This window comes from Trachurus japonicus, chromosome 1, assembly GCF_045865225.1.
Source record: "Trachurus japonicus isolate A0001 chromosome 1, Traja_1.0".
NCBI classification, from domain to species: Eukaryota; Metazoa; Chordata; class Actinopteri; order Carangiformes; family Carangidae; genus Trachurus; species Trachurus japonicus.
Window position 1 is genome coordinate 23,989,945 of NC_140907.1, and position 21,749 is coordinate 24,011,693.

At 40.5% G+C, this 21,749-nt stretch overlaps 1 protein-coding gene across 7 annotated transcripts in view; it reads right to left on the bottom strand.

Moving 5' to 3' along the window:
• inpp4b (inositol polyphosphate-4-phosphatase type II B) overlaps nt 1–21,749 on the bottom strand; it is a 145,755-nt gene that overhangs the window by 15,449 nt on the left and 108,557 nt on the right. For all 7 annotated transcript variants that reach the window (XM_085781515.1, XM_085781562.1, XM_085781551.1 and 4 more), the window contains 9 exons: nt 17,050–17,233; nt 10,258–10,593; nt 9,219–9,360; nt 5,527–5,699; nt 4,865–4,988; nt 4,113–4,239; nt 1,011–1,151; nt 610–707; nt 279–391 (listed from right to left, as the gene is read on the bottom strand). In XM_085781515.1, coding sequence (XP_085637641.1) covers nt 279–391; nt 610–707; nt 1,011–1,151; nt 4,113–4,239; nt 4,865–4,988; nt 5,527–5,699; nt 9,219–9,360; nt 10,258–10,593; nt 17,050–17,233 — 1,438 coding nt within the window. The remainder of the gene's footprint in view (nt 1–278; nt 392–609; nt 708–1,010; nt 1,152–4,112; nt 4,240–4,864; nt 4,989–5,526; nt 5,700–9,218; nt 9,361–10,257; nt 10,594–17,049; nt 17,234–21,749) is intronic.

A 21,749-nucleotide genomic window follows, 5' to 3' on the forward strand; every position in this document is an offset into this window, starting at 1 on the left:
TATTTTTATTGTAAATAAAACAAATCAGATCACGGGATGTCGGAACATGTATAGTAATGCGCCAACAGTTAATGAATGCAAGTTAAAAGGTCAGGGTCTGAATAGTGTCACCCTCTGCTCAGTTCTCATGATATGTCGATATGTTGGATGTTTCGATAGATTACATTAAGGTGCATTAGTTACCGTAGCTTGGTTGTGCAAGATAGAAAGTTTTGCATATGTTTCAGAGAAAACACTTCCCTGACAGGAACAGAGAGTTACAATAAAACACTGCTCACCGCTCCAGCAATCCACAGTATCTCCACATTCTTCCTCTTCTTTGTGACTACATTCTGGCCCAGGGTTTCAAGTAATTCCTTTATGTCAGTCTGTGTTTGAAAACAAGGTAGACCTGTCCAAAGAACACATGAGACACATTGCAAGTGACTGGGTCTGTTTTGTTTTTTTGTTTGTTTTGTTTGGTTACAAATACAACTCTGTTGAGACACGCTCCCTGCAGCTCTGATGTCAAACTAAATACATGCGGAAAAAACAAAACAACTTGCAGATTCTCCTCTCCTCAATACATCTATGTGTGATTACTGCGTATAAGAGTCACTTTGCACTCACATTCTAGTGGCACCTTTTCACTTAATGATTTGTAATAGGCTTCTAACATCTCAAAGTTCTTCTGGTTTATTCTTTCTTGTAGGGAAATATCTCCAAACCTGGGAGGATGACAGAGGAAATAAAGACAATTATAGTGGAACAATAAACAGTAAATTCAGAGAAAACAAAAGGAAGGACATGCACTAAATATTTTGGTTAGAAATATATTTGCAAATTAGTTACAGATCTGGATAAAAAAAGCATTCCTGTTGAGAGTAAAGGATAAAGAATAAGCTCTGGACAACTTTATCTCTTTATATGAGGTTGATGAGTTTAAGACCACACTGGCCTCGGCTAACATGCTTTTATGGAGTGATTTTCCTTGAGTACTTCAAGCATGAATACAGAGGTGTCTGCTGTACCTCTCTGCTATAGTTTGTTGTTCATTGATCCCCACGTTAAACAGCACCGGAAATACTCGTAGAGGCTTGCCCTCCTTGATCTCTTCTGGCAAGGTCTGGAAAACCAGTCTTGGTAATGGCACTTCTACTGTGAAGTGGTCTCTGAATGCAGAGAGAGAGAGAGAGGGAAAAAGGAAGTTAAAGGAACAGAAGGATTAATCAGTAATTCATTCAGCTTTGCAAATGCTGCAGAATTTGATAAGCTTTGGAAGTTGTACAATTTGACACCAAAGACAGGTCAGAACAAGCTGTAAAAAGAGAGAAAGGTGATTTGCCTGCATATGAGCGGGAAAGTGTAAGTGTGCGAGACAGACTGCCTGACAGATTGGGACTGGGAGTGTGTGGGGCAACAAGAGTGTATCATCTTATCACCCCTAGCATAAAGCACGTAGTAACAAGCTCAAATAAAACTTGTCCTGACCTTGTGGCAAATATCTTTCAGCTGAACTATTATGTTACAGAAGTGCCAGTCATGATCCATGTGACTCGGCAGTTACACACCATGACAAAGTGTTGTGGTATGACTACAGTCATGTTACTATGAGAAGCTCTAAACACTTTATTTTATTCACGTGTGGCTTGACGTTTAACTAGGATTTGAAAGACAGAGCTACTTCCTCATGATTCGCCATAAACTACAGCTGTACTGCTCTGACCTGTTTTCTCATTTCTGGTTCTGTTCATTTATTACAGGTTTTTGTCTATGCTCTACAACTTTCATCACAGAAATTCCTGATCTCTTGTCAATTCCTTATTTTAGGTGACTTCAACATTCACGTTTCTTGCCCTGCACAACCCTTGAGAGATGTGCTTTTATAGTTTGTGGAATGAGTCAGCCTTGTTCAGTCAGTTAAAAGAGCGACACACTCTAAAAAAGTCATACCCTTAACTTGGTGCTTTCTTCTGGTTTTCTGCTCGGAGAACCTAGAGTTAGTAGACATCTTTTACCCCGTCCTATTTTTAAACTCCATCTATATCACATGGTCTTACATTATTCCTGCTGACTCTGCAGCCAAATTCATTGCTGCCTATTTCAATTTTCCCATTTGAACCTCTCCTCAGAAACCAAATGAACTATTAATGTCTTCTGACAATTAACATCTCAAATGCTCCATTGAAAAAAAAGAGGGCTGATTTCAAACACTTTGGCAAAATGATAACCCCTGATCATGAAACAATCCACTGTTACCCATAATACACAATAAATACAAAGAATGTATGACAAACTACTAAAATGCAGTAGATTCATGCCATAGCAGCATATTTTTCTAACATAACATCTAAAAACAATCAAAGCCCCAGAGTCATAGTTAATATAATCAATCATGTCCTTAACAGCAATTCCGGTACAGACCTTGTACCGGAAAACAGACAGAAATATCTGCTGCTCGTTTCACTGGGAAGATGAAGAGCATTCAATTCCAAATTGGATGCTGGTTGAATCCCTGAATTCTTCCAAACTCCAACATTAATCCTCTAACCTTCACTTTGCCAGTTTTAAAACACTAACATCTGAGTACAAGGTAAAATAATTTTTCAAAATGAAAATGAAAATGAAATCCTCCAACAGAGATTCTCCTGTGTTGGTCATGCTATGCTTTTAATCATTAGCTGTCCTCCTACCTGTGGTAATTTTGCTTTAATCCTGCAATAACTTAACCTTAACTGAAAAAGAAAAAAAATTCTACTTTGAATCCCCTGTTACTCGATAATTACAGACCTATTTCTAAATTACCATTTTTATCATAGTTGGATAAAAATATTATCTCAACCAAATGATAATCCTTTAGGATAGTAATGAGATTATCAATAGTTTTCCTTCAGAGAAACCCTCATTAAGGTTAAATGATCTACGTCTAACAGCTAAAAGAGGAGACTGTACTGTTAAGTAAAGGTAAAGGTAAAGGTAAAGGTAAAGGTACTTTATTAGTCACATATACAGCTAGTACAGTGAAATTCTTTCTCTGCATTTAACCCATCCCTGAGGAGCAGTGGGCAGCCGCGGTGCAGCGCCCGGGGACCAACTCCAGATTATGAGCCAGTGCCTTTGGTCAGGGGCGCTGACTGGAGGATTAACCTAGCCGACATGTTTTTAGTGGTGGGGGAAACCGGAGCACCCGGAGGAAACCCACGCAGACACGGGGGAGAACATGCAAACTCCACACAGAAAGGCCCTGGGCCAACTTATATCCATACAGCGCCAACCTATTAACCCATTATATTGTGATGTTTTCTGTGTCCCTCAATGCTCTGCCCTTGGCCCTCTGATATTTTCAATAAACAGGTTTTCTTGGGAGTTTTTCCTCAGTTGATGTGAGGGTCTAAGGGCAGATGATGTTGTTATGATGCTACTGTATGTAAAGCCATTTGAGACAAACTGTTCGTAAAAATGGGCTATACAGATAAAATTACCTTGCCTTGCCATTCAACCCAGAAGCCAAACTGATGTGAAAATGTTGGCTGTCCTAACACGAACATACAGTTGGCCTACTTGTGAAACACGTTGTAAAAACAGTCATACCACGCCTGTCACTTATTGACTGACATAAAGTACACATGCTTTTCTTCTCTTGTCTCGAGCACTGGAATGATATTGATGCTGACATCAGTTTAAGCCCCTTTCACTGACTCTTGGTACACAGCGCTGCTGCACAAATGTTAACCGTCACCTAGCAAATTAATGCATTACTCCAGCACTTGCACACTAAGACTGGCTGCCTGTTACTTACCCTACTTGAAATCATTAAATGGCCAAGTAAATGAAGTACTTATTAACCTTATCAAACACATTTTTTTTCTATGCTTGTCTGCTGGTGGTCCAGGTCAGCTAAACATTCAAACTATAGGACCCCTAAAATAAAGTGTTTCAAACCTTAAAATTATAAAATTACAGCTTGTAACTTTAATGCTCATCAAGCGATCAGACAGTTATCTGTTTCAGTTACTGGTATGTTCCTATAACAGATTTACCTTCAGGATGTGTAATCATCACAGAAAGTGAATGTTAGATTAGGCGTGTAGAAGATTAAAGCACATAAGCAAACAGAGGGCATAACAACTCACCGTCGGCCACACACTAAAGGCTGGAGGTCGCTGAGGTCATCTGTCTTGGCCTCTGTGATCTTGAAAAGGACTCTTTGCAGGTCTGAGATTCCAACCTCCATGTCCTCCAGCATCCCAATCTCTTCACCTTAAAACAAGTTGGCAAAATATGATTAGTGTGGATTTAATTCTTAGCTGTCAAACACTGTCAAAATGAGGTGAGCTCAACTCAGATTCAAAAACAGCACACGGCTAAATACTGTATGACTCAGAAACTGTCTGGAATTGATACTTTCAGAGTTACTATTTGGTGGAGACATGGATCATAAAAAAAGGGTAAAGGTTTTTCGCTCCCCTTATCTCTTCAGTGCCAGAAAGCTCCTTGCTCTGCTTTCAGCTACTACGTTCACTGACCATTTCACGTTTCTGTGAGCTGCACCATGAGCTTTACAAAACCAACATGAAGGAGGACGTTGATCAAGCTGGTGCAGGTAACAACAATCTGTGTACTATGTCTTACAAGGGCCTCCAAGGGCCACCATTTGATTTAGTCCTGTCTCTGTATAAAACTGATTCATCCTCAAGATACTGTACTATGCCAATGAAAGCTTACAATAACTACATTTGATCTTAGCCAATAGGCGGAGAAGCAATAAAAGCCTGCAATAATCATTTTCAGGTGTGGCGTGCTACATGATGGTAATTATTTTTATTGAAAGTGAAAAGCTGCATTTCTTGAAGCTGCCAGTTAACTCTTATAAAAAATTACTCACTGTAGGTGCTTAGCAGGCTTTCAAACTGGGCTACCAAGCCAACCAGGTGGAGCTGCCTCATGAATCCTTTGTCCTGCATTCCTGCATACAGCCTCATCACGAAACCACAGGCTAAGGCTGCCAGCTGATAAAACACGCGCACAAACACACACACACACACACACACAGCCATATGACCTGCAAGTTATTCCTGGCACAAACAGACAAACAAACAAACACAGTCTAAGATGATTTACCTGCAGTACAAGGATAAGCAGGTCAAACAGCCTCACAGGTGTAATCATGCGTACATGGTTTGAGTTGCCATATAAACTGTGGAGAACTAATATATACATTCTGTGGATGTATATATTATATTGTGGTATAAAGAATGTGTCATCTAAATGGAACCTGTACTTATCTTAACAATGTTTTGGAAAAAGTTGTTGTTTGGACACGCTAGGCACAAGTCTGGACGTGTGTAACAGTAGAAGAAGAGTAGTGCTGAGTGTATTGCACTTTGGACCACAAAGGACAAAATAGATATAATAAACTGCTTTACGACTATTAAGAGTTTAAAACAGGAGCAAGGATGAACGAAGACAAATGCCTGACTTCGGAGACCTTGACATCCCTCAAAAGAACTTCTGAGGAGCTGCTATTATGTCACAGTTTGCACCTACTGCCTGACTGAAGACCACGTCTCGCCTCTGTTGGAGGAGGAAACCCTGTGGTATGCTGCAGGCTGCCTCCTGCAGAAGCACAAAAGTCATGGCTCTCTTGGCCCTCTCCACCACCTCCGTCACACACTCCTTTAACCTGGTCACCAGAGGACACAGCTGCTCCCTCCAGTCGCCTGTGAGCAGAGAGATGGGATGGGGATAAGGAGAGAGGGTGGCAGACAGAGATGGAACGACAGTCACGACATGGTTGTGGTCAGATTAACACACCAGAAACCAAAAGCAGTTCAGCAACTCATGTTTTCCTGACAGTTGAAATTACAAGAAGCCAGGAAATCAAACACAAATCTTAAAGTGTGACAAGGAGCACAGTCCAGCTATTTACTGAATATGAAATAAAATGGATCTTTACAGTATTGTCAGTGAATTATAAACACAGTCCTCAGTATTTCTTGTGTTAGCAAGCACAGTAAACAATAATAGCAAACCAGTTCAATCCATAACAACATATTTAATACATTTTTTAGTATTAATTAATGTTTGCATAAATCACAGGTGGACCTCAGGTGAGGATGACTCAAGGAACACTGCGGTGCAAAGTACCACGAGCTTGTTTAAATACAAATATGTATAGGAAGTTGTGGTGGTAATGAATAAATAGAAGAAATACGCTCACTCAGTCACACCACTGATGATATAGCTGTGAGACAGCTGAGCCAGTCAGTACAGTATGATAACTAATAGCTCTACGCTCCTGTAGGAAATCACACTTATGGTGCTAAATGTCATGACATGCACCCACAAATCTACAGCCATGGGCAAAATCTGTTTGTGTGTGTGTATGTGTGTTTATAACAGTGACTTGGTATGATTAGTAAAGAAAGAAATACTTAACAAATAAAAGATAAATATAAATACTTGAGAAAAAAAACTCTTGATCAAAGTGGGAATATGAGTAATGACATAATGCTCTATTGTAACTCCTCTCAACTTTTATTATAATGTTAAGTTGCAGCTGTGATAAACAGATACAGTCAGAAGGCAAGGCAAGGCAATTTTATTTGTATAGCCCGTTTATAAACACATATATGGATATATTTTTTTTAGGTGGTTAGGTAGTTGAGAGAAGTAAATTTTATGAGCTGAGCTGATTAATTAAGTGTTTCATTTACCCCCTGGCAGCAGAAGTACCCCCTGGAGCACAAGTGCCCCTGGTTGGGAAACAAAAGCACTATTTAGTTTATACTAATTGTCATAATATACTGATTTAATATTTATCTAATATCTATTATCTGTTGCAGCTGTGAAGATCTCCGATGTGAGACACACTCAAAGATTTAATGAGTTTGGTGAGGATTCATTTTGGGGAACACCCAATATTAGTTTACAAATAATGTTTATGGGGTCTTTTGCTTAAACGAACAGATACAAACTCCTACTCCTTTGTACCTTCTGCTAAACGCCAGGAGGAAAAGGTAGTTTACCCATTAGGGTGGAATATCTTTTTAACTTGAGCGGTCCTTTTTAACTGAGTATGAGGGAGTATTTTCTTATGTACAGTTTTTATTATCAGGCTTGTGCATAATGTTATTTATTATGCTATGTGTATCTGTGTCTTTTAGTACTTTTGTGTGCTCCTACTGTTGTGAAACAAATTGCTCCACTGGGGACAAATAAAGGCATTGACTGATTGATTGATTTATGCTTTTATGCAGTTGCTCTACCTAGAAGTTTCTTATAGTCCCTGTACTGGCCAACAGGGGGCAGTGTTGGATAAACAATCTTCAAGTTGCGTTTTCCCACCACACATTCAGTTGTTTCAGCTGTAACATACTGAAAAGTTCTTGGTGGGAAAGGAGGAATCAGTGTGGACACTCGGACACACACGGACAGACACACAAACGCACACGTACACACACACACACAAACTAAACAGTTGGATACGACCAAGAACGTATGGCGCATCAGGCTTGCCCTTGTCTTGTCAGAGAAATCATGTCTTATCTCATTCTGCAAATACCGCCTCTGCACAGAGAGGGAGGAAACAGAACTCCAGCTGTCATCTCTTTGCCAACCCACCTGTCCAAACATCTAAACCCCCCCCCCAACGCCTTGTCATCAAAAGCCCGGGCTTCACCGTTTTCCGCTCAGAGATAAAGCATCTCTCATTATTCCACCCATGTTTGTATTTAGACAAGCAGATGACCACTTGCTCTGAGCCTGTTCAGCGTCTTAATAAAGGTGCTCGGGGGGGTTGAGCTTATCTGTCAGACTGAACACGGGCGGATAGCCTTGCTCTTACCTGCCAGTTCACTCGGATAGACGCATTCAGACACACATGCACACACAGGCACAAAATGATTGCACCAACACTTGCAGAGATGACTAAATGTTCTCCAGGCACTTTACCCAAACCTTTAGATCACACAACACAATGCCCTCGCTCCACCCTTACCCAACCCACACCTGATTTTTAGCCCTTAAAGTCTAACCTCTAAATCGCTCTTTAAACTTGCACGGTCCAGTACGAAGCACCACAGACCCCATAAGTATAGCAAATCAAACACAGACACACGCAGAGCCTCTCCTTGTCGCCTGGTTGGACTAATGCCGCTGCTGTGTGTGCCAATTGGCAGCTGTAACAGGCTGGCCACTTGTCTGGACACAAGCTTGAGGCAGGATTTCACTGGATGTAAGGGGAGAGTGGGCAGCTTGTGGTTAACAGTGAATGGCTCTGCATATCAAATATTACTTTCATCTACTTCTCTGGCAACAACTTGAGTTTTTGCTAATGCTTAAACAACAGAGATTCTCGCGTCTTGTGTCACTCCTTTCAACTGCGACTGCAGATCCACTGAAAAGTATTGGCTGTGCAGTCTCATTTCTCTAACACCGAGAGTGGGCATTTGATTTGGTTTATTAATGTATCTTGTTAGCCCAAGAGCTCTTCTTGAGCTAAACTTGGCTGCCGTTTTGTGATCAGAACAGATATGTTGTCAATAATAATGATGATGATAGAGAGTATACCGATGATGCATCACAATCTGCTGGGGAAGGAAAAAAACAACTTCTGCATTCAGAAAGAGACGTTTTCAGTGAGCAGCAGTCAGTAACCATATGTGCTCAATATGTTCTGTAGAGATTCCAGTTTTGAAGACTTTCATAGAAACATAAGGTGAAACATTTGATGTCTAAATAGCCACACAGTCCAAACATACACACAGCTGTTAAAAGAGGGTTTCAGTCAATGGCTCTAATTTACATAGGAGGACATTTAATTCAAATTTTTGGGACCAATCATATAAAAAAAAGGGAACAATCACCTTCTTGTTCCAACCCTTTGTGTCACTGAAGGATACCTCACAATGCACATTCAAGACTGAGCTCCAGACACACGTTTAGACTACTCTCTGCAGGTATGAAGGGAGCAGGGCTTTTCAAGAATATTTGACCGACCCAAAACAATGACAGCATCAAGAGAAGCAAAGTGAACTCAACTGGAAATCTTGTTTATATTACAGTTAAGAATTAATAAATCTAACATCAATCTAGTATGAATAATTTCTTAATTCAATACTGTAGATGAAAAGTGGTTTAGAAAGTAGAGAATGGATGGCTGTTGATTTATAATTGTATTTTATGGACATTTCTCACAGAAATGTGCTGATTGTGTTTCACCAAAAGTGATTATTTACCAGGGTTGTGTGAGGTGATGACATCAGCGAGCTGCTGCTCAGGGACTCCTGTCTCCTGTTTGCTGCCGTCTTCCTCCTGGAGTTTATCCACCATGGCGATGACACAGTTGAGACATTTGGCGACGTTGGCCCACACCCTGTCCTGAGAGTCAGATACACAATCAGCAGTCAGATCAGCTTCACTGGTTAGACCACCACGCTCTTACACTTAATTTGAGGTGGTGAGATTGAAATGAAAACGTAACAGGGACTTAATTCTGTTAAATGTTCTGGAACTATAAAGAAATTGATTCCCTTATGGTCAAAAACAAAACAAAAAGGTGTTTCCCTTTAAGCTGCCTTTGTGTCCGAAAGGTCAAAGGAAATGGCTGTCTGGATATTCTGAGCTTTCTCTCCAAGTGTTTCCATTGTTTGCATCTTTCTCTCTCTTTTCCTGTGCTCCTGCTGTTCACTGACGAAAAGGCACTTTCACTTGTGTGTGTGTGTGTGAGAGAGAGAGAGAGAGTGAGAGAGTACAAAGATGAGAATCCGAGCATGCGCATGCATGGTGTGTATTTTGGTCTATGTTGCTTCAAAAAATATGGTGTGAATGTGTCGTGTTATCATGGTGAAGAATATTCTGGGAGATAATTAGGCACTGGTGTGCAGAAATCATGATAAACTCCTGCTGTCAGTGTGTCAGACACTGTCCTCATGCAAACAAACCAACAGTCAGACACACTTTAATGAAAAGAAGCAGATTCAGTGATAAAGATACCACACAATAATATTCTGCTGTCGGTTTGTCATGCTGAAATGTATAAACTCCTCTGAGAAAGGGTAGTCATTAAAATGAAAAAAATAATGATTGGTATGCAATCTAATTTTGCAAGGAAATTACTAAATTATTTGACACAAAAAAGGCTTTTCTTACATCAATACATCTTATTGCCCTGTGTGAACTCAAGAGTGAGGACTAGCTGTAAAATTATTTTTGTACTGAAATAATAAGAAGTCTTGACTTTCACAGTTTTCTTCATGATGTAGAGGTTTGACTCACCCACTCCTCCTCATCATACTCTTTATGGTGCGGTATGGAGTCTTGGTGCTTCAGAGGCAAAGGCCCTCCTTCACCTTTAGTTGTGGTTTGCGATCCGTCCACGTTGTTGCACACCACCGTGCTCTCAGTGACTGGCGTGGCTGGACTGTGACCTGGGAGTCCCTGGACTGGACTCTGATTCTGGTCACTGCGCTGGTGGATGTGGCCTTGATGTTGGCCCGTCTGCACCGGGGTCTGCTTCTGGTTCTTGGAAACGTAGCCGGGCTGCGCTGTATGCAGTGCTAGTAGTGCACTCTTGACCAGTTCATCTTTAAGTGTGTGAACAAATTGTTCTGTCTGTAGCAGAGAAGAAAAAGAGCAAAGAGAAATACCAAAAGTTACTGTGGGATAGAGAGCTGAAAATAAATTTAAGTGGTGAAAAAGCAAGAGACATTGTAGGAGAGGAGACTGTCACATTCGTGGAGAGTGGGTGGAAGAAAACACAGGTGGAAGTGAACTTGGAAGCGGGTAACTATTTACAGAGCGAGTGAAAAGAAACAAGGAAAATGAACACTCTCCTTCGCCATGAAGTAGCTGCTCTCCATTACCGCCACACAGCCAGTGAGCAACAAAAACAGCAACAAACAACAAACAATTCAATTACTCTTCCTCCAGCCTGCTTCTCCAAGAGCACACCTCTTTTGATCTCAAATTCACCAGCTACTGTAAGTTGATGATGATCCCAGCACCAAGGAGCCTCTCGCTCGCTGCCGCCACTGTGTACAAAAAAAATGATAAGGGCTCTCAAGAGTAATTGAGTTAGCACTGCAATAAGCAATTCCATTACAACAGCAAAATGCAGTCTAACAAAACACATGAGCCAAGTCTCCCCCATGGGAAGAAACCTGCAAGGTCATTATATACAAATATTCGCCACACTAACGCCTATACCTCCCTGATGTGGACAGAAAAGGCAATGAGTTTGTTGAGACGGTCTGAAGCAAAGAAGTAGATAAGAGTTGAAAAGAACCTCAGGCAAGACAAGTCCTGCCCCAGCTCAACAGAGACACTTTGTGTGGATATCATAAGGAACTGATTCTTAACTGTTCTGGCTTGTGACCCCATAAAATGAAGCAGTGTCAATTTGTGATCCCTTTTAACTGGCTGCATGTCTAGATGACCTGCCCACACTTAAAAAAAGAGGATAATTTCCACTTCTCATACACCCTCTAATCTATTTTTGAGCCAAAACAATCCAGTAACATATGAAAAAAGCATAAAAGAATTTAACAAATTGTTATAAAAAACATTTTGTAACATTTTTCCTTATTTTTTACTGTTTTACTGTTTAGCTCTTTGGTGAGTTGCAAACTTCATGTTCAAAATGACCCTAAAAAGGTTAAAGGCCTGTTACCGCTCTTAACTTCTCCATCTCTTATATTCACATGTACAGTGAATACATCAACACATCTGAACAATGACTGCATCAGGCATACCATATGTCAGGGAGATTTCCCGACAAAAATCTAGACATAGATCCAGTATGCAGTTGTTATGAAATCATCTTCATTGCTTCATACTTTGTAGAGCTTCCCCAACTGAGCAATTTACTGGACTTCTGTGTTAAGACATTTTCAGAGGTTCTTGAAGTCACCATAGAGCCCTGTCCTATTATGGCCCTCTGTGGAATACCCTCTGATGTATCTTCTTTGAACAAGACACTGTGACTTCTTGGCACTCAGTTGCTGTTTCTTGCCTGTCATTAACTTCTACTGAAGTGGAAGGATGCAATTACTCCAAATCATACACAATTAATGATACAAACACTCCGAGGCTCACCTGTCAACTGTCAAGAGAAAAGCTGGAGAAGCTTGAGGCCCATGAGAAATCTTAGTGTCAAGGGGACTGCTCTAAGACTGCAAGAGAAGCTCTGTTTCCTCTAAAATGTCAAAAAGTAAATGGTCAAATAGTTCCTGTTGTGTTTACATTTCATTGATTAAAAATGTGTTACAACACGTTCAACTCTAAGACGAGTTCATTCAGAATCAGCTACTTATCGCAGGTCGACTGACACAATTTTCTTCTCATACATTCTTGTAGCGTCACAGTGCATTAAACCCGTTGAAGCTCAGCGTCCATGGACTTCAATGGGGCAGCATCGAATCGTTTATTTTTCACTGCAGTGAAGATGGTCATTAGATAAATGCTGCGATTTTGTCCTTCCCACAGACGCTCAGCATCTCTGGGAGTGAATGGAGCAGTGGGCTGGCTTGGAGGTGTATAAATAAATGGACACATTTTATGATGTAGGCCAAAAATGAGCGCTCTTTGAAAGACCAGCAACAGCCACTGGTGGAAATATGATCAGAGGATAATGCTACCATCTAAAAAGTATTTTTTCTTTTTCTTTTAAGTGTTTATCTACAGTATTTCTCATATTGTCAAATGCATTGTACTTATTCACAGTTGTAATTATATTTCATCCTTATTGCTACAGTACGTAATTTCTACGTGGGTGGGTGGGAGAAGTGTGCTCGTCTGTGTGGTTTTGTACACTCATTAACAGAGCTTAAAAAAGAAAAAAGATTTGTTATTGTTTCACTTCCCTCTCAGCTAAGTGATCAAATCACTGTTCAGTGCTGATTCAAACTGTCACATTCAGTAACGCAGCTTGGTGTGAACGAGCACTGTATAAGCTAAATAGCTTGACAGCAGCAAACAAAGTTATTGCATCGAGATCATTTCTGTAGCTTTCACATACGTTCATTAAGCTCTTAGTAACTAGGAGTCATCAGTGAGGAGCGATCCAGTGCTTGAAGCTACTGAACCTGTCAAACAAAGATGAGTCAGTACTGTCGGTTCACTTTGAAGCTTGTGTGCCAGAAGAATCTTCTGAAAACCTCAATCAATTCACTCAACTTCATCTACACTCTGAGGGATTCATGACTCACCTCCCATCATCCTAATCCTCACCATCATCACCATTGAAGTCTGGTGTTATACGCATGAAACAGATCTCACCTTGGAGGTTCTACAACATTTCACACATGTGACTCATTATAGTTTTTACTGAGAAGAAAGAGCTGACTCTTCCAGATCTTCCACATTGCTCCTCTTGCGATGCGATCTACAGTAAGTCATGAAAAAACAACACAATTATTGGTCCATCTGAGCCTGGTTTAACTGTTCTGTCCTTGATTCAAAAGCTATAAAGACTGCTACCCACACTGAATGGGCCATTTGATGAATGCTTCGGCAGAGAAAGCAAACGATGACTACACTTAAAACACCATTGTATTTAATTCATACCCATTTTAATTGCCTTGCATGGATCCAAATGAGTTTCATTACTGTAAGTCAATGATGTGAGAGCCAAAATCTATGGATAAGAAGAAATGTGTAATCGCCTGAGAACAGGCAGTCTTGCTGGAATATCATTCTGTGATCCACACATCCGTATACAAAGAAGTAAACATCGTTTCAAAGATGAAAATGTCCAAATGACTAAAAAATGACTTAACAGAGTACTTAATGGGAACTGGGAAAAATGTGCATTCATATTCAAATTGAACTCTGCTTATCTGACCTCAATGTTAATTTGCAATCTATGAGACCATGTATTATTCATTATCTTTCCTGAGATGAACGAACAAAGGCACACACTGTGTTTAAAACAATCTGGGTCATATTTGCACTTCTTAACTGCAGGGTCACAGAACTCATGTGTCTGACTGCCAGCTCTTCTACAATAATTTTCGGTGCTGGTGAACTGATCATTGGCTAAATACTACTCATAGATGATACGGTTTTTTTTGTTGTGGATAAAAAGTCAAGTGTATGAATCAGGGCCCACTTCGTTCAGCTCCATTTCTAAATATTTAGCCAGTGCCAGATTTGTATCCTTTAAGATTCGGATCTACAGGGATTTGAAAAAAAAAAAAAAAAAACATTTTAATGATATACTGTTCAACAGGATCCATATAGATATTTTGTTCAAAGTGCAATATCAGAGGTGCACTCCTCTGGGCAAAGGAAAAAAATCATTGCAGCTTCATTTTCTTATCAAGGCTAAACCGAAGCAACTTTGCTCCTCCACGTGCAGAGACTACTCCTCAGTGTAGTTCTTCAACACCTACCTGTTTTAGATATCTGAAACACTCTGAAAACCCCTTGGGAAAAATTCTGTTGCTAGTCGTTCTTCAATATTTCTGCTGATGTGATCTCGACTGAGCAAGAAGTGCAAGTCAGAAAACGCCTCTGTGGACTCAGACTGCAAAAAAATAAGTTACGTTTGATGTTAGAAGACGAAGAAGAAGGAAAAAACTGTAGGAATCTATTCACCTGAACAGTTCTGAATGGTTTTACCCTGAAGGATGAGCAAATTTTGGCTGAGTTAAAAATAGAGCTTTTTCACTCAGTGGAACATCATAAGAGAGCGAATGAATAGAGCTGGTCAGGTTCCAGCAGCACTTGGCTGGGAGGACGCTCACTCACTATTGCGTCTATGACCTCTATACACCATATAATTCAACATAATCATGCATAGACAATCAAAGCCACAGCACTTCCCAGGTAACCGTCACGTCGAAGACATAGAACTTGTCCTAGGACACAGCTGGAGGGAGCGGAAATGTGTGGCAATTGCCTTTTCACCGTGATTATCTTCAGAGTGAAATTATCATTATCGTCATCAAAAGCATCATCATCATCATCATCATCATCATCACATATAGAGAAGCAACAGCACATCTGCAGTGCCCAACACTAATCCGAGTGTGGCCAGAAGTATTCTGGAGTGAAATATTGAGTTAGACCTGGATTGGTGGTCTGAACCAAGAAGGAAAAAGTCAAGAGACAGCAAGTACTTGATAAAATAAAAAATGAAAAAGCAGCTTCTTACATCCGTGTCTCATCTTTTCTCTGAAGGTGTGAGTCAGTGTCTCCACTTGAAAAAACTTCACACTCACTGCAGAGACCCACTTACAAATACAGTACATTCGCCTTTATTTATATTAAATAGGATAGATAAATAATGCTGTCTGACCAGAAGTGTGAGGTTGTGCTATTTTTTCATTGGTGACTGGATATCCCCCTTTTTTCCCCCACATTTATATATATATAGTTCTTCTTCATTGAGTGAGTAAAGATAGGAGATAGTGTATCTTGTGCAGATTGTTCAAGGAATATTAACATTTCTTGTGAGTATGCTTATTTATTTGCTTCCCTGCAAAGAGTTAGATCAGAAGACTTATATTGATCTCATTGTAAACGTGCAGCTGGCTGAAACACATTTGTTAGCTTAGCGTAGTATAAGGACAGGACACAAGAGGGAACGGTCTGGCAGGAAACAGAACCCTCCACCTATACTAGAATCACTAAAAGTCCCACTAATATGTATTATCGCTTATTTGTTTAGTCCATATGCTGAGGCATACAAATGAGCTTCAGTGATACTCGTCGTGAGTGGATATACAGTATTACCTTTGGATGTTTCCAATCTTTGTGCTAAGCTAAGCTAATTGGCTGCTCAAGCTGTATCTTCATATTCAATGGACTAATGCATTGATTGAATCATTTCATTTGATTCTCAGAAAAGAAACAAAAAATAGTTCTTTTCCAAAATTGTCAAATCATTTGTTTAAGTCTGGTATAAACACAACTCAACTTGACCGATTCCACAGGTCAAGGGTTGTGAATGAGTGACCACCTGTCTGAGTGTGTATGCAAACAGCCAGCAGCTTGTACACGTGTCTGAAAGTAAAAAGAAAAGAAGAAAAAAAGAAGAAGAAGAAGAAGAAGAAAAAAAGGATGGTTTTTGAGAAAGATGACCAGATGTGCAGGATGAAATATTGATATAAATCATGTGATGTTGTCTTCGTGATTGGAGGCTTTGGGGCTTGAAAGAGTGATCACCAGCTTTTGAACACACACAGTTTTGCACTTTTCACAGCCACACACGCCACACACGCCACACACACACCTACACACGCAAACACAGCTTGAGATTTTAATCAGAGAGCAGCCCTGCTTGTGCTGACCAGGCCAGGGGTTTACTTGGCCAACGTGTGCATGTCTAATCAAGGATGAGAGGAAGCGGTGACAGAGCGAATGTACCAATTAAGCAGGCTGATTGGGCTCTATTCCACTGTGGCAAAAACAATCTCTCCCACAACAGATTGCAATCTGACAGCACCAGATGTAATTCATTAATTATACTGATAAAAACGCCTCAACTCCATAAACGTCCATGCTGCTATTCACTTTTGTTAGTTTGGCGTTTTTATGATGAGTTATGGATTTTTCCTGAGGTTGTCTGTTTAGCGTCTGCATATGCATCTGTGCGCAAATGTAACGGATCAACTACTGGCTTTGAAGTTTTTCAGTTAGATTAAGAATATGTTACATTTCCAGCTTTTATCTGCAATGAAACTGGCAGGGAGACATTACCAGTGTTGGTATCAAATCACTGTTATTAGGTAACTCCTTTGAGGGGGTGAACATTCGGTGTTGCAGTCAGTTTAAGCCAATATATCCACGTGAACAGTCCTCAGATTTCAGCTCCACAAGGAAAACTATAGGCTCAGAAGCAGAGCCCCTGAGCAAATAATTGAGTAGGTTCTGGATAAATATGGGTTTATATGAACTTATTGCCACAGTTAAAGATTAAATTAAAAGGTTTTTCAGGTTGAGGTATTACCTGTCAATGTTTGGTGATGTGTCCAAGAGGAAAAGTGGCACTTTCTGAGGCAGAGGAATAAGGGCATAGTGGAGGTGGAAGGAGAAGGTGGGTGGAGGACTTGGAAGTTGGCTCACCTTGTCAGAAAGGTTCTTGAGTGCGTCATTTATCCCAGCTGAAGAGTGCTCCTGGGCGGCCTGGAGGAGCTGGTCCGCCAAGCTTGTGATGAGGGGCTGGAGGAGGCTCATGGTGCTGAGTACCTCCTGAGCTTTGGCTGTGTGCTCTGGAGAGTAGTAGATACACTGGTAGGCAGTGCTGAAGCTGTGGGAGAGAGAGAGAGAGAAAAACACATCCATACAGATCTGACAGATTTTACTGGAGTTGCATGGCCATGGGCTGAATTCAACACTGCATATCAATTTTAAGTATAGAAAAGAAAGTGGCCCAAATCTGATTTGAAAACTGGGCCACACTTTCTTGTAACAAGATTTGTGGTGATTCTGGACAGAAGCTCAACCCAGTTGCTTTCCTATTCTTGTAACAATATATTCTGTGAGGAGACCAATAAAGATACAACACGTGGAGAAAGTGCTGCACCACTCTGAGCTGCTGCTTAACTGTAGCAGCTCTAAACCCCAGGTACAACATCTACTTTAAGTGCCCTGCTGGAAATGACAACCATAACCTTTTCCTAACAGCTAGAAATAGCAGCTATTTGTATTTACCCTATATAATAGGAATAAATCAAACGAAGAGCATACATGGAAAAAAAAAATCGACACATTCTGGCCTTGGATCAGAGAGAATATGTGATATAACAAGAGTATAAAAGCTTTCCATCAGTTCTTTTCTATTCAGATCAAAAAGCTGTATAGAGGGGTATCTAAAGGAATATTCATTGTATTGAGATGGAGTATGGACAAATATATGAATCATGGGAATCTAGTGATTGTAAACATTACATTATAGAGCACTCATCTTCTATGCTCATTTCATTCTTCAGCTGCCATGAAAATGTTGAGCAGCGGCGCTTTCCAGGTACTCAGTCTGAACTGTTAAATTGGACCTGCAGTCCAATGTCAACCCATTTTCCCTTTATGAATAATTAATCCCTTCTTCATTTCTAGGGAGCTATTTAATCTCAGACAAAAACACCTTTTGTCAGTTTCGAGATTCAGGGCAAATCACTCCAATCAAACATTCTCCTCGGGTAAAGTTCCAGTGACTTTCAATGAGTTTCCGCTGACTTCCTGCCATCAGATGGAGTGGGGAGAGAGGCAGTCATTTGCAACCCTCTCAGCTAGTTTAGAGTCAGCTCTGCAAGCCGCTATGTAGGCCAGACCCCAGAGCCAGATCCTAAGGCATAATTGACATAAGAGAGAGAGAGAGATGGAGCAAAAGAGAGAGAGGGGCTAGGAGGGGCACACACAAAAGGCTGGCATAAAACAGTACTCTCTGCAGCGTGCTGCAAAAATTTTGCATTAAGGGAAAGAACGTGAAAGTGCGTCTTAGAAGTCACCCTGTGTAGAACAGCACTACCTGATGTATCAATGACTGTGACAATCTCAAGGCCTTAAGAAATTAGGCATAGTAGTAGGTACTAGCCACTAACTATGTCTTTGACTGGCTAACTTTAAAATCTTGGCCTTGTCATTACAGCTAATGAGCCCCCTGGAGGACTACCACCCACAAGCTCAAAGCTAATCAAAGGAATCACTAAGTGAGAGGGAGACACAGGGCAAACAGTGTGAAATACTCAGCCGCACAGAGCGTCACCATTTCGACTCGCAAACTTCTGTTATCCTCGCTATCACGAGCATACCTTCAAATACTAAGATTTCAGCCGCACAGACGTCCAAAATTAAATAATCTACTGCGACAAAGTAAAGTCTGTAAAAGCCTTTCATCCCGTGTGAGCTTACATTCGTCTAACTACATTATGCAGAACTAAAGAGAAAAAATCCTACAGGACTGCAACAATGGAGATACTCCAGAAAAGAGGCAGAGGAGAAAGTTGTTGGAAGAGGACAATGGCTTCAGCAACTGAGATTCAATAACAGCCCTGTTGACTCATAAGTACAAATCCAATCCCATTAGGGAGACTATGCAGGCAATAATGAATGTAGGGACCTGCCACCTGATGCTAGAGGACAGAATTGATCCCCTCTAAGGCTGGCTAAGGCAAGGAACTTTAATTGCCTCATCAGCATTGCTGTCAGTCCAGACAGGGTCAAGCAACACGGCGGACCATGTAAAGGTAAAACAGCATAAATCTGTGAATACAAAGCTGATGAAAAAACCAAAGGGGATGCTGCACACAGGGGTCTGCTTGTCATTTCAAACCTTGGGTATGTTTCCCATCCCTGATGTAATTTGGCAGTGCTGTGTGCCAAGTTTTTAAATTACGATGCCAATAAATCAGGGGGGTGGACACAAAAATGCATCATATAATCCAATACGAACAGTGCTGGAATAAATACTACCTTTGTGGAGCTAAGAATATTTATCTTTTGCTGTGGATGTGGCAGATAGGAGGTGATTGAAGTCTGCATCTGAATTGCTCAATATATTATAAATAAGAACAAGAGGAGAAACATCCTTTCATGTGTCTTGGTCTAAGGTTGGCAGGACTTGGCCTCAAGCTGACTCACGACACACCTTGAACCTGTAAAAGCTTACTTAAACATTTTACTTTTTATTTAAATGAGCTCCCTGAAGAACTTGTTACTTATTGCTTGTAGGTGAAGAGCAGAATTGCTTGAATGTTGCAATCTGGAAATATTACTTTGTTCTTATCCAGCTGTTTGTTTTGACCATTTTGAATGTGTGATTGATCGTTTCAGTTTGCATTGTGCTGCTAGATACAACAGGCAAAAAAATCCTTTGAAAATAAAAGTAAAATTGCTCTTTGTACTTGTATTGCTGCTGGGAATTATATATTTACATTGATTTTTCATTGATTCTAATGTTTGATATTCATAAAATGAATGTGAAGCACTCATATTATGAAGCAATGTCCAGGGGCTATGCAAACCTTTAAGTCTTGCATGTTATTTATGAATCCACATAGACCTAAGAGACTCATTATTTTACTTTTCCACACATACAGTAAACGGCATTTCAAATGAATTATTTTTTCCCCCTAAAGGAATAACCCAGACTAAAAGGTATAAAAGTGATGCACAGGCTCGATCTCACGGAGCCACAGTCAGATAAAGATCAATGATCGTCCGATTTCTTGAAAAGAAATCCTCTATCCTCTATTGAAAACCTCTACATGTATGCAGACTTACTCTACCACCTCATGAACAGAGCTTCCTAATGTGCTTGCAAATTGTATTCCAGTTGACTCTCCCTAATTGGACTTACAGTAGATGAGAGGGAGTTATTTGTACAGACTCCATTATACAGTACACATAAATTATATATTAGGACTCATTATCGTTGCTAGTGACCAGCAACGGGCCCTTATGGTCCCCTCTTAAATCCACACAAGTCGTTTATTTCATGTTTTGCTTGTCTGCTTTTGTGTCATTAAAAAGAAAAAAAAGTACCTGCAGAAACATCTAATTGCGCAGAGTTACACTCCAATTATAGCACTAATCCCGGGATGCAAAGTAAAATTTAATATTTGATTTTTATCAGCATCTCTCAACCATAACAGCTTGCATGTTCAAAGGCCTCCGCTTTTAGCTGATTAACTCCCTATAAAGCCATCTAAAGTTGTCAGGTTTGTTTTCCATCTGAAGTCATTAATGTGTGTGAAACACTTTGTCAAACTTCAGCTGCATGCGCCAGATCTACGCGGCATCCCAGTAAAGTCAGTGCAGCACACAGTGTGGAGACTGTGCCATCTTCAAGACACATGCAGAAAAGATTGACTTGTGGCTGTGAAGAACAGCGTGGTGTAGTGCTGTAGAGCAGAATCATGTCTGGTCATGTAACTGTGCTGGTTAAATTTCAAAGTGGTTTGATTGGAGAAAAGAGGCTCCTATAAAAGGCCCATAGCTACTATATTTGTGGCTCACATAGAGTTTCATTACTATAATTGTCAGTTTACACAGCCATGTAAAAGCCAACAATGGAAACTGATTTATTCCTTGTTTTGCAGCTGTAACATTATTGGTGCATGTAAGCTAATTGAATGCTGCCACTGGGATTTCAAATAAAATAGAGCATTACAGAAAACAATGGAGACTATCGGACAGTCCATATGTTCCCTGACAATAATTCAGTTTATCTGGCCTCAGAGGCATATTTGGGCTAGCCCTGCATTTCCACTTGCAACTCTCCACTTCCTGTGAGACAATATTAGTTCCCTCCTAGGTGAGGCTCCTCCTGACTCCATTACATGACATCAGTACATCGTTTCTGTGAGAGCAATGCTTTTAAAAAGAAATGCTGCCAGACGCCGACACACTCACTGATAATGTATGATAATGGATTCGTCTTAATCCCACCTCATTTATGCTCGCCCTGAGTGCACCACGCGCCTCCAGCCATGAAAACACTGAAGGTGTCCTGCCACTCCCTCTTCCCAATATGCACGGTGAACCTGGCTGCGCTTTGCACCTGCACTTTGATTCATTAAGCGATCACCCTTCAATCTTCTCATAGTTGAAATTTCACACGGAAGAGCAGTTCTGGATCTCCTGGAATAAAAAAAAGGTGCTCAGATATCATTGGGCCAGTGCTTCATAGGTTAACTTGAGTCTAGGATGTGACTTTAGTTTGCAAACGCATCACTGACTAAACTAGCAGTGTGGCCGGGAAGAGCTTGCTCCTTGGTTTTCCTAAATGATCAATAGAAATTGGTTATAGCAGTAATGAGATAGAG